The following is a 13,421-nucleotide window of genomic DNA, read 5'->3' on the forward strand; positions in this document are numbered from 1 at the left end:
GGAAGGAAGATGGTGCAATCTACTCCTGTAATGATACTGCCTCAGAAACCCAAGGAGGGGTTGCTATGAGTCGAGTCCAACTCGATGACACATAACAACAGTGCTATCACATAATCCCATAGCAATTGGACTTCTCTTAATTCATTATCATTCTTTCCCACTGGAACAACAGTCAATGAAGGCAGATACCATGTCTATGTTGTTCACCATTTCATCTTCAGTACTGAGCCTAGTACTTGGCACATACCTGTTACCTGATAAATACTTGAACATCAAATAAATGACACCTCTAAAAACTCAAATCAAAGCCAGAGCTTTACCTAAGTAAGTTGTCTTGAGACCAAAAGGATAAATAACATCACAATTACACCTACTCCTCACTTATCGACATAGTTAGGTTCCAAAGACCAGGTCATTACGTGAAAATCAGTTTTATGCAAAAATGGAGGCTGACCACATCAGATCACAAAATGAAGGATGACTATATCATTGCACAATTGCCAAATTATATCATTACTTAACTGCCAAACCACTGAGAATCATGGCTCAGCCAAGCTGACATATAACCTTAACTGTCACAGCGACCATTACTCTCACCAAGCAACCCTGGTATTTGTTACTGCCAGACTTACGTCATCAATGTGCAAAATAGTCGAAAAGTAGATTTTTTACTATTGTTATAAATGTGAAATGTTGGACAATGAGACAGTAAGTATGGAGTAGAAGCAATGAAAAAAAGCTATTATGTACTGTTATCTAAGGAGCTCTGGTGACGTAGTGGTTAAAGCATTTGGCTGCTAACCCAAAGTTTCGTGGTTCAAACCCACTAGCTGCTCCACAAAAGAAAGATGGAGCAGTTTGCTTCCATAAAGTACTACAACCTTGAAGAATGAAGAAAATAAAAAACACATGGAATAATTAGTCCAAGAAACAAGCAGACCGTGCAGTCCTCAGCCTATATGACCATGAGACCAGAAGAACTAGATCTCCGACTACCACTGTCAACCACTCAAAAAGGGTGTGCAGGAGATCTTGGATAGAGTGAGAAAACAATGTGGAACAAAACTCAAAATGAAAAAAAAAAAGGCCAAGTTTACTGGTCTGATAGAGCCAGTGAAACCCCAAAGACTATGGCCCCTAGTTACTCTTCAGGTCTGGAACTGAACTCACTCCTGTGGCTTCCAGCCAAACAACAGACAGGCATATGGGGTGAACATTAACATCAGGTAGATCACTCCTTGGAGCAATCAATCACGGGAGAAAAGAGGAGCAGTGTTTGCACAGGGGGACAGCTCAGGGGGCAGGAGTGCATGGAGGGAAGAACACAGGGAAGAGGTAACTACAGGGAGGAAGTGGGAAGAGAGCTGTTATGCTGTGGAGAATTGCAATCAGTGTCATGAAACAAAATGTATATGAACTGCCGTATGGAAAATGAATTTGCTTTGAAAACTATCACCCAAATCACAGTAATTATTATTTTTTAATAATCACAGCCTTGGAAACCCTATGGGGCAGTTCTATTCTGTCCTATTTGGTTGCTATGAGTCAGAATCAACTTGATGGCAATGAGCATGTAGTTCAGTAAATTCTTTAAATACAGAGAAAAGCTAATTCTTAAGAAGAGACACATTCCATTAAATCACCAATGCTTTACTCTGAACACAGGCCATTAAATGGAAAAAAAAAAAAAAGTCAAAAAAAAAAAGTCTATGCTGTTTTTCCTACAAGAAACTGTATTTCTGCCAAAGAAGTTTTTTAATAAACAATTCCATATAGCAAACGTGGAAGAAACGGCAGAAAAATCACCAGACTGCAGCCTCTAATGAAATAATTTATTCAAGTAAACACCATCAACGCCTCAAGACGATGGCCCTTTAAGTCTAAAAGTAAACTCACCCCCATGGTTCAACTCTCAGCCAAATGACAGACAGGCCACTAAGGTGAACTATAACCAGGAAGGAAGGCACTGATTAGAATACGAGATCAAAAGGGGCATCTGCCCAGGGATAAAGCTAAGAAGGCAGGAAGGGATAGGAAAGAAGGATGACAGGAAATGGGAAATACAGGGAGGAAGTAGGAAGCATGCAGTTACACTGTGGGGACTGCAATGAATGTCAAAAAACAAAATGTGCACAAATTGTTGAATGGAAAACCCAATTTGCTCTGTAAACGTTCACCCAAATCACAATAAAATAAATAAATAAAATAAAATACCATCAATGGATGAACTGCTAGATGTGAAGTGTTAGGTGCGACAGGCGGGAAGCTTTCCGGGGGAGGGATCAGAGTCTCATCGGCAATGTACCGATCGATGGAACAACCAGGCACTGCGTGCCTCCTGATGAATACATATGAAGTACACAGCACCACCTATGAAGTACACTTGCCGAAAGAAAGCTGAACTTAAATTTAAGAAGCCTTTCAGAGTTAACGTCTAGCTAACAAAAAAACACGGGCGAGAGAGGAACAAGTCAAAGGACACCATGAGAAAACAAGCAAGCAAACAAATCCAGAAAGTAGGACGTTCTCTAGGACAACTGACTGAGATTTCTCATTACGTTCAACAGTAGTTTTCAACCAAGGGTGATCCTGCCCCTAAGCGGACATCAGGCAATGTACAGAAACATTTTTGGTTGTCACAACTGGGGGGCTAAGTCATATAGTAGGGAGAGGCCAGAGATACTGTTAAACAATCCACAATGTAAAAGACAGCCCCCCACAACAGCGAATTACACTGCCCAAAATGTCTTAACATGCAGAGGCTGAAAAACCCTGATCTAGGTAAGAGTCTATTGTGCACCCTGTTTCGATCCTGATTTCAATAAACCAACTGTAAAAAAATTATTGAATTGAGAAATTTTAACACAAGACTAGTTACTGGATAATACCAAGAAATTATTGTTAATTTTGTTAGGTGTTCTAATATGATTATCTAAGAAAAGGTCACTCCTCCCCATCTTTTTTTTTTTTTTTAAAAAAAAGAAATGTCTAATTAAGAGTAAGGAGTCTGTAGGTGTTGGGCAATCTACTTCTGTAGTGATATCACCTTGGCTCGACGGCAAGTAACAACAAAGGGGGCACAAACAGTTAAGCACCTACCACCTGCCAAAAGACTGATGGTTCAAACCCATACAGACACACCTCAAAAGAAAGCCCTGGTGATCTGCCCCAAGATGTCGCCACTTTGAAAACCCTTGGGAGCATGTCCCAAGGGTAACCAAGTGGTCACCAGGAGTCAGAACGAACTTGATGGCAACAAACAACAACAATGAAGAATACAGGGATAAAATGATATAGGGTCTAAGATTTTCTTTAAAATATTTCAGCAGCAACAACAAACAAAGTGAACATGAAGCAAACATGGCAAATCTTGACAGCTGTTAAACCCAAATGATGGGTATACAGGGGAAATCATACCATTTTCTCTACTCATGTATGTTTAAAATCTTTAACCATAAAATTTTTGAAGTGACACATGCCAAAAATAAAATATGAATTAAAGAATAAATGAGCAGAGGATTAGCTGTCAGAGATTGGCACTGGCATGAAGAAAAACGTTTATCAAAAAAAACGAAGTATTCTAAGTTTAGAACATGACAACTCTTGTATCTTATTCAATGAATCTCTGTAGAGAGCCAACAATTTACAAGGCACGTCCTAGGTACTAAGGAACTCTGGCGGTGCAGTGGGTGAGGCATTTGGCTGCTAACCAGAAGGTCAACGATTCAAACCCACCAGCGGCTCTGTGGGAGGATGATGAGGCAATCTACCTCTGTACAGATTTACAGCCTTGGAAACCCTCTGGGGGTCGCTATGAGTCAGAAGTGACTCAATGGCAGTGGGTCCTAAGTGCTACAAGATATAAAAGATAAGTGAGACAGTCCTTATCTGCAAAGGACTTACAATCTGAATAGAATGAAACCAGGTGAATGAGCTCAAGCCTGGTTTCATGGAGACCCTGCTATTTTGAGATGTGCCTAAGAGTTCTGGTGGCATAGTGCTGAAGGCATTTGACTGCTAACCAGAAGCTGGAGGTTCAAACCCACCAGCCAATCCTCAGAAGGAAGGTTGCCAATCTATTTCCATAGTGATACTGCCTCGGCAATCCAAGGAGGGGTCGCTATGAGTCGGGTCCAACTCGACGGCAGTGAGTTTGGTTTGGTTTTGGTTTTAAAAGAAGTATAACTATAAGCAGAGGGAAAGGAGTGTGAAGAAGTTAGGGTGAATTCTAGACAAAGGCAAAAAAGCCTCAAAAGGCTTACCAGACCCTTGTAATCTGACCAATGTATGCCTCTCAAGCCTCCTCATCCACCACCTTCTTCTGGCTCTCACTAAAGTATTGTCGTCGTTGTTATGTGCCATCGAGTCAGATCCAACTCATAGTGACCTCCCTTGGATTTCCAAGGCGATATCACTATGAAAGTAGATTGCCCAACCCTCCTTCCAAGGAGTGGCTAGTGGGTTTGAACCGCCAGCCTTCTGGTTAGCCTTAGGGACTATGCGACCAGAGCTCCCACCAAAGTATCAGAGGCACTGAATACTCAAGGCACCAAAAGAAGTTCACTATGGGCAAAAGTACAAAGCCAGCAAAGCAAAAGCAGCACTCAAGGTCAGTATTTATATTGAAGACCAGATTGACTGAAAAAAAGAAGAAAAAAAAAGCCAAAGAATGTAATTTATCTGTCTCTCTAAAAAGTCAGAAACAACAGTCTAGTAAAGATGAGCAATACATGTCATATTTTGGTTTGGACTAACTCCGAGAGTGGTTGACAACAAAAACACTGCCAATTTCAGAGGGAGGTAGGAAAGGGGACACAAATTTTATCTATATGACAGAGAAATCAAGAAACTAATCTGAGTGGGATGGCAGTAATTTGGTGTAAACCAACAGAATCACTTTTTCCACTGTTTCATCCCAGCACCTAAAGTGTGTTCAACCGATGATGGGCCAAGCATCACTCCCTAAAACAACTTGCTTCTGTTCCTATTTCCTATCGCTGAACCACTGTAAAATTAGAATACTACATCCCTATCTTTGGAAAATCTTCTATATGTCATCTGAGCTTGTATATTAAGAGTTGTCTATTCATAACATGACCAAGGTAAAGGAAGACACCGGGAGGTATACAGCAAGAGTAAAATACAACAGTGGTTAATACTATTACATACACAATTCTGCAATAACAGTAATTTACAAGTGAGTACAAAGCATACGTAAACTGAACAGGTGTGGGATGGCATATGGGAGTACAATCACAAGCATATTCAGGTTTGACAGTTATTTCTACATACATATTTGTATGTGCTGCAAATATATCCAGGTAAACCACGCTGGGGCAAAGTTATGCCAACTTAGCCATAACCAAACATCTTAAGGGGATGAGTCACTGGGCTTGAGGACTTAAGACCATACTCTCAACAGCTATCCAGATCAAATGGTATAACAAAGTCCATAAACACAATGTTTTACATGCTACTTTGGTAAGTAACGACTGGGGTCTCAAAAGATGGCGAGAGGCCATCTAAGATAAAACTATTGGTCTCTTCCCATCCGGAGCAAAGAAGAGTAAAGAAAATCAAAGACTCAAGGAAATGATTAGTGCGAAGGATTAATGGACCACAGTCTCCACTAGCCTATAAGCAAAACTAGATGGTGCCCAGCTATCACTACTGACCACACTCTAATCAGGATCACAGTAGAAGGTCCTGGACAAAGTAGGAGAAAAACGTAGAAAAAAATTCAAAATCATAAAAAAGACCAGACTTACTGGTCTGACAGAGACTGGTGGAACCCCCGAGACTATGATCCTTAAACATCCTTCAAGCCTGGAACTGAGCCTACTCCCGGAGATCACCTTTCAGACAAACAATAGACAAGCCTGTAAAGCGAACAGTAACACCCATGAGGAACATGCTCCTCAGAACAATCAACCATACGAGATCAAAAGGTGCCAAAAATAAAGTTCAGAAGGCAGGAAGGAGCAGGAAAGATGGCCAAATGGAAATGGGAACCCAGGGAGGAAACGGAAAGAACGCTGTCACATTGCAGGATTGAACCAAATGTGCACAAATTGTTCAATAAGAAATGAACTTATTCTGTAAACTTTCACCCAACCACAAAGAAGTGTTCAAAAAATAAGAAAAAGTTCTCTATTGACACAGATTACTGTATTTTTACACAAATATTGCACGCTATCCAGTTTTGTTGTTTTTCGCAAACTGCACAACCTCCTTGTGCATTAGTTTCCTGTGCATACTATGAACCTTATACGCATGTGCAGGGTATGAGAAATAAGTATTGTAACAAACCATTTATTCTGCTTTAGTTCTATCTTCCTTCTCAAGGGAAGAATTATTACCACTATCCTATCAATTGTGATCATTCTGTGGAAAGTATCACTTCAAAGAGAAACTTAGAGGAATGAGTCTCTTGCAAATGAAGAGACATCACAGACTTTTTTTTTCCCAACCTTAGCCAAATTCCAAGGCTGTCACTTGTAGCAAATGGTAACAAAAATGAAAAGCACCAAACTGGTCATGTCTTACACCTTTTTTAAAGTGATGTGAGAAAGGATGTATGGGTCAAATCTCCAGAGACACATCTATTTACTGTCAGAGCAAGTGCATATTGGGAATGAACTACGGAACCGCTACCTGTGCCTAAGAGCATGATTAGGATGCTCCTGAAACAACAGACTTCCACCCTTCATTTGCTGAGGGCACCTAATTCAGGAAACTGACAGCTATCAGTGGCTCCTAATTTTCTGTTTTTGAAGAAGCTAAATGCCTAAGATAACTGGTCAGACATTTTGAGTGTCAGCCCTTTGAGAGGTTTCTTCTTCATGCTGCCTCTCCAAGGAAATTTTAGTTTAAAAGGCAATTTTAAAACGTGTCCCTTTGCAACAGCAACAGAATCTAGTAGGATGGTTGAATGAAACCTAGGAATAGACTGAAAAGTAACTTTTGAGCTATCCTACTACTTTGTGGTGTCTAGAACATCTTTAAACACCTTTCTTCTAGTAATTCACACTTAGCTAATCAAAAAACTGAGACGTCAGATCTGACTCTTATAGATTCCTTGAGTGTAAATTAGTTAGTCATTGTGTGTAGCTTGTGGCCCGGTTAAAGCCCTGAGACCTGCTCACTTAGGGTCCTCTAGGTGAGAGATCCGCCCAAGCAGATGGTTTCTTACCTGTGGAGTCATCGTAGACGGATCTGGCTCTGGGGTGGCTTGCTGCTGTTCCACACTCTTGGTCTTGGTTCCACTCTCCAAAGGCTCTTGCTGAACAGTTGTCTTATTCCCAGAAGATCCGGACGGTGGTGGCGGCGCTAGGAGTTGGGATTTAGAATGGCCCTGGGAGGGGCGGGAAGGAGATGCCTGAGAGGAGGGCAAGTAGGACTGGGAATGGCTCAAATAGGAAGAGGAGGAGGAGGAAGAAGAGTAAGATGAGGTGGGCGCCAGGTAGGATTGGGATGGTGGAGACTGCGAAGGGGACGGCTGAGCCGGAGGCGGGTAGGCTTGGGACGAGGCTGGAGGGTAGTACGAGGGTGGCGGTTGAGGTGGAGGCATGTAAGATTGAGACGGAGGCATGTAGGATCCTGGCGGCACAGGAGGAGATTCAGGGGGGGAATCCAGCTCCATGGGAACCAAACCAGGAGGCCCTTCTCGTTGGTGGTGAAGCATCTGATGTTTGTATTGCTGCTGCTTCTGATAGCTGAGGGCCGGCCCAGGCGGCGGGGGCATCGGCGGCGGCGGCGGCTGCCAGTCCCCATAGCCGCCCCCTGGCATCACCGGCGGAGGTGGCAGGGGGGGTGGGGGGAGATGGTGGGGCTGGAGCACGCACTGCATTTGCTTCTGATGCATCTGCTGCAGCTGCTGGAGCTGCGCCAGGTGCTGCTCGCGAAAGCTCATGAAGCCCGAAGAGGAGGAGGCGGTAGGAGTCGTCGAGCTCGAGTAACCGGGCCCCGGCGAGGCCTCAGGAAGCGCCACCGGCGGCGGCGGGACCGGCGGCGGCGGATAGTGGCTGCCCCCGCCATACCGGCCCCAATTCGGGTACATATCGGAGAAGAAGGCGCAGGGCCCGTCCCGGCGCCGTTACTCGTCGCAACCGACCTCCAGGAGCTACGGTGGCGGCGGCGACAGCCGGAACTCGCGGCGCCTACAGGCCCCGGAGCGTGTAAACGGAGCGCGCCAGTGCGCCGGCGCTACCGAGCTGGGCCCGCGACCGGGAAGGCGGGGACAGGGCTGAGGCGAGTACGCCTGCGCAGTATCCACCGAGAGGAGACCAAAGGGGAGCTAGAGTGGACTCTTACTTGGCGACTCTCGATTCCCATCTTCAGTCTGGTTTGGGTGGTGCAGGCGCGAGTAGAATGTTCTCATAGAACCAAGGAACCATAGAGTCTCACAGCCGAAAGGGTTGGTAGAGATCCTATCGCCCCCTGGGTTCATTTTTGAATGGAAAAAAAAAAAGCTTCCATTCACAATAGCAACAATCGCAATAACAAGAAAAAAGCCACAAAACAACTAGAAAAAGCTGTAATAAGAAATATGTGAAACCTACAAGTAAAAAACTACAGAATGTTCGTATCTGAGAGGGATAAAATTAGACTGGAAATCATGGGGAGGCTTACCATTGTCCTAAATGAAAAGATGGAAATTTGTAAAGATGTCAGTTGATTTCAAATTAAATGAATAAACTTAATGCAGTTCTAACAAAAAAATCCAATCGGTAACAAATTTGTGAAAGAATGGAGACCTGTAAAACAGAATGTAAGATTGCACCAGTTCCTGCAGGCATCTCTCTCTCTCTGACATATAAAAGATAGCATTTGCAGATATTGTAAAAGAAAAGAAATAGAATTCTTTAGAATTGCTGAACACATAAAAATCCATGTTGGAGAATCGCAGAGTTAAAGCAACGATTGCAAAAACCAAATACAAAAGTTGTCTACAGAAGACAACTTAAATTTTTTCCTCTGAAAATATCTCAACATAATATGGAACATGAACTTCTTTGGTTTGAGTGAATCATTAAAGAGTAAAGCTGATACACAATAGATTCTGCAAAAACCAGTACTGAAAATTACATGTCATAAGTGTGCAGTTAAGTGAATTTTCACAGACCCATCATGTTGGTGTAACGCACCCAGATCCTCAACCCAGAAGCCTCAGCAAATTGTGTTTTTAATATGTTCAGTTGCAATTCTCTTTTAAAGTATATAAATGTAATTCACTATAGTAATAGGTTAAAAAGAAGCCCTGATGATGCAATAGTTAAGCATTCAGTTGTTAACTGAAAGGTTGACCATTCAAACTTACACAGCCGCTCTGTGGAAGAAGGAACTGGCCATCAGTTCCTGTAAAGGTTACATCAAGAAAACCCTATGGGACCATGGCCCCTAGTAAGCCTCCAGACCTGGAACTGAACTCATTACAGTGGCTTTCAGCCAAACAATAGACAGGCACAGAGGGTGAACATTTACAACAGGTAGATACACTCCTTATAACAATCAATCATGGGAGACCAGAAAGGCAGTATTTGCACAGGGAGATAGCTCTGGGGCAGAAATGCATAGGAAACAAGGACAAAAGGAAGAGGTAACTACAGGGAAGAAGTAGGAAGAGAGCTGTTACATTGTGGGGACTGCAGTCAATGTCATGAAACAAAACGCGTATGAACTGCTGGATGGAAAATGAATTTGTTTATAAACTTTGACCCAAATCACAATAAATTGTTATTTTAAAAATGAGCATAAAAAAGAAAACTCTACGGGACAGTTCTACACATGGGCTCTGTCATGTGGGGTCATTATGAGTCAGAATCAACTTGACAGCACCCAACAACAATAGATAAAAGGAGAAAAATCACATGACCATCTCGTTAGATGCGGAAAAAGAATTTGATAAGTTTCAACATCTGGTCATGATTTTTAAAAAGCTTATCAAACAAGAAATAAAAGGGAAATTCCTTCATCTGATAAAACAATCTACCAAAAAAAACCTCCAGTAAACATCATACTCAATGGTGAAAACTTGAGAAAGTTTTCCCACTGAGATCAAGAACCTGACATCTATTTACTACTATATTTCAGGCCCTGCTAGGCAATACGTTAAAAATAAATAAAAGATAGAAGTATTGAAAAAGAAACAAAACTGTCACTATTCACATAATGGTATTGTTGTGTCCATAGAAAATTCAAAATAATCAAAATAAATTATAAGAATACGATTACTGAATGTAAATTCAATATACAAATAAATATATTTGTGAGGAAAAATACAAATTGAAAATACTCTCATTTTTTGACATGATTAGTTTCCAAAGACCAGGTCCTTATGCAAAAATCACCATTATACAAAAAATGGAGGATGACTGTATCAGATGACAAAATGGAGCCTAAGCACATCATTACATAACTGCCAAACCACTGAAAATCATGGCCCAGCCAAGTAGACACATAACCTTAACCATCACTGTCACTGTTTCTCTTGCCTCGCACTTTGCTATTTGTTACTGCCAGATGTGTATCACTAATTTCAAAATAGTTGAAAAGTAGATTTTTCACTATTGTTACACGTGCAAAATGTTGGATTAGGAGATAGTTAATAAATGAGGAGGTATTAAAAGTACCCACTGCCCTAGAGCTGATTCTGATTGAAAGCGACCCTATAAGACAGAATAGAAGTTAGGGTTTCCAAGGGTGGAAATCTTTCTGGAAGCAGACTGCCTCATCTTTCTCCTGCAGGATGGATGCTGGGTTCAAACTACCGACCTTTTGGTTAGCAGCCAAATGCTGTGAACCACTATGCCATGAGAGCGCCTTCAAGGAGTAGATAAAAGAAGTTTTAATTCTCCCTGTTGAAAATAAGGGGACATTTCTTCCCCTGTTCTTTCAAAATTCATTCTAGATAACTTGTGATGGTAGATTCTGTCTTTCTGAAAAGTATATAAATTAAGGATGTTTTCTCTAGGACTTGGGAGCCATCTGTTTTGAAATGTAATCATCAAGAAAGCTTACACCCCTACCTTCCAGTTTCCTGGAAGTAGATTAGCATAACTCTAGGTATCCTGCCATAAAGATACTGAGAATTAGCAATTTTATCTTAAATATGAATGTAATGAGTTACGTCCACTCAGCTATCTAAAGAACAAAATATCTTTCTGTCTTTGCATTCCATTTAGTGGACTACCTGTGATGTATAACATTCTGGTTTAATGTTTATTCAATAATAAAACATTTCTTTCTCTTCTATTTTTGTGGAGAGGTTTTCTGAGTTGGGAGTAACTTTTCCCCAGCAATATATATGCTTACATGTTGCTGTTGTTCTTGTTGTTGTTAGGTGCCGTCAAGTCGACTCTGACTCATAGAGACCTATACACAACAGAACGAAACACTGCCCAGTCCTGTGCCAGCCTCACAATACTTGCTATACGTGAGCTGATCATTGCAACCACTGTGTCAATCCATCTTGCTGAGGGCTTTCTCCTTTTTCATTGACCCTCCACTTTACCAAGCATGATATCCTTCTCCAGGGAATGGTCCCTTCTAACAACATGACCAAAGTAGGTCAAACGAAGTCTGGCCATTCTCACTTCCAGGGAGCATTCCAGCTGCACTTCGTCCAGGACAAATTTGTTAGTGCTCTTGGCAGTCCATGGTACTTTCAGTATTCTTCGCCAACACCACAACTCCAAAGCATCAACTCTTCTTCAGTCTTCCTTATTCATTGTCCAGCTCTCACATGCATATGAAGTAATTGAAAACACCATGACTTACGTTAGGTGCACCTTAGTCTTCAAAGAGATATCTTTGCTCTCCAACACTTTAAAGAGGTCTTTTGCAGCAGATTTGCCCAATGCAATACGTCATCTGTCTCTCCTGCTGCTTCCATTGGTGTTGATTGTGGAACCAAGTAATATGAAATCTTTGACAACTTCAATCTTTTCTCCATTTATCATGATGCAGCTTATTGGTCCTGTTGTGACGATTTTCATTTTCTTTATGTTGAGATGTAATCCATACTGCATACTGAAGTCTTTAATCTTCATCAGTAAGTGGTTCAAGTCATCCTCGCTTTCAGCAAACAAAGTTGTGTCATCTGCATATCGCAGGTTGTTAATGAGTCTTCCTCCAAACCCGATGCCACACTCTTCATATAGTCCAGCTTCTTGGATTATTGGTTCAGCATATAGATTGAATAAGTATGGTGAAAGGATACAACCCTGACTCACTCCCTCCCTGAATTTAAAGCATGCAGTATCCCCTTGTTCTGTTCAAACAACAGCCTTCTGGTCTGTGAACAGGTTCCTCATGAGCACAATGAAGTGTTCTGGAACTCCCATTCTTCTCAATGTTATCCATAATTTGTTATGATCCACACAATTAAATGCTTTTGCACAGTCAATAAAACACAAGTAAACATCTTTCTGGTATTCTTTGCTTTCAGCCAAGATCCATCTGACATCAGCAATTATATCCCTTGTTCCACATATCCTCTTCTGAACCCAGCTTGCACTTCTGGAAGATATATATATATATGAATAAAACTTTGTAATTATCTTCAGCAAGATTTTACTTGCATGTGATATTAATGATATTGTTTTATAATTTCCACCTTCTGTGGGATCACCTTTCTTTGGAATGGGTACAAATATGGATCTCTTCCAGTCAGTAGGCCAGGTAGCTGTCTTCCAAATTTCTTGGCATAGACGAGTGAGCCCCTTTAGTGTGGCATCTGTTTATTGAAACACCTCAGTGGGTAGTCTGTCAATTCCTGGAGCCTTGTTCTTTGCCAATTCCTTCAGTTCAGCTTTGTGATAGTTGGAGCTGTCTGTCAACTTGGCTGGACCACAATTCTGTGTGGTTCAAGCTGTTGTGACGTGGTTATTCCCATGATGGAATCAGATTATTATGTTTTGAGCAGGCAATCTGTTGAAAGGGAGTTTCCCTAGGGATGTGGCCTGCTTCTAGTATATCTATGGACATTCTGGGAAAAGAGAAATTCTTCTGTGGATCAGGATTCTGTTGTGCTGCCTACAACTCTCCGTGAGTGAACAATCCACCATTCGGCCTGGAGATCTTGGATTCATCATTCGTTGGAGTCAACAGCGGGTGTACTGCCTGCCAGCCTTGAGTTCCTCAGCCCCTGCAGCTGCAAGAGTTGGGAAAAGCCTCCAGCTTGACATTTGATCCAGGAACTTTGGACTTCCAGTTTCTATAAGTGTGTGAGCCATTTTCCTAAGATAAATTTCTCTCTCTCTCTCTCTCTCTCTCTCTCTATATATATATATATATATATATAAGATTTACTGGTTTTGTTTCTCTAGAAACAGTCTAACACATTTGGTATCAGGAGTGGTTCTAGAGAGACAAAATAATAAGGATGGGCTTCCTAAATTGGTTTTCCAGTTTGATTAAAG

General features: G+C 41.7%; 1 protein-coding gene across 1 annotated transcript in view; it reads right to left on the minus strand.

Annotated features, from left to right (window-relative positions):
* Positions 1-8,059, minus strand: part of YLPM1 (YLP motif containing 1) — a 122,417-nt gene extending 114,358 nt beyond the window's left edge. The window contains exon 1 of the mRNA XM_007941366.1: positions 7,193-8,059. Within this exon, the coding sequence (XP_007939557.1) occupies positions 7,193-8,059 (867 nt within the window). The remainder of the gene's footprint in view (positions 1-7,192) is intronic.
* Positions 8,060-13,421: the final 5,362 nt, after the last annotated feature.

Source organism: Orycteropus afer, unplaced genomic scaffold, assembly GCF_000298275.1.
Source record: "Orycteropus afer afer isolate SDZICR_OR568_19922 unplaced genomic scaffold, OryAfe1.0 scaffold00079, whole genome shotgun sequence".
Taxonomy (NCBI): Eukaryota; Metazoa; Chordata; class Mammalia; order Tubulidentata; family Orycteropodidae; genus Orycteropus; species Orycteropus afer.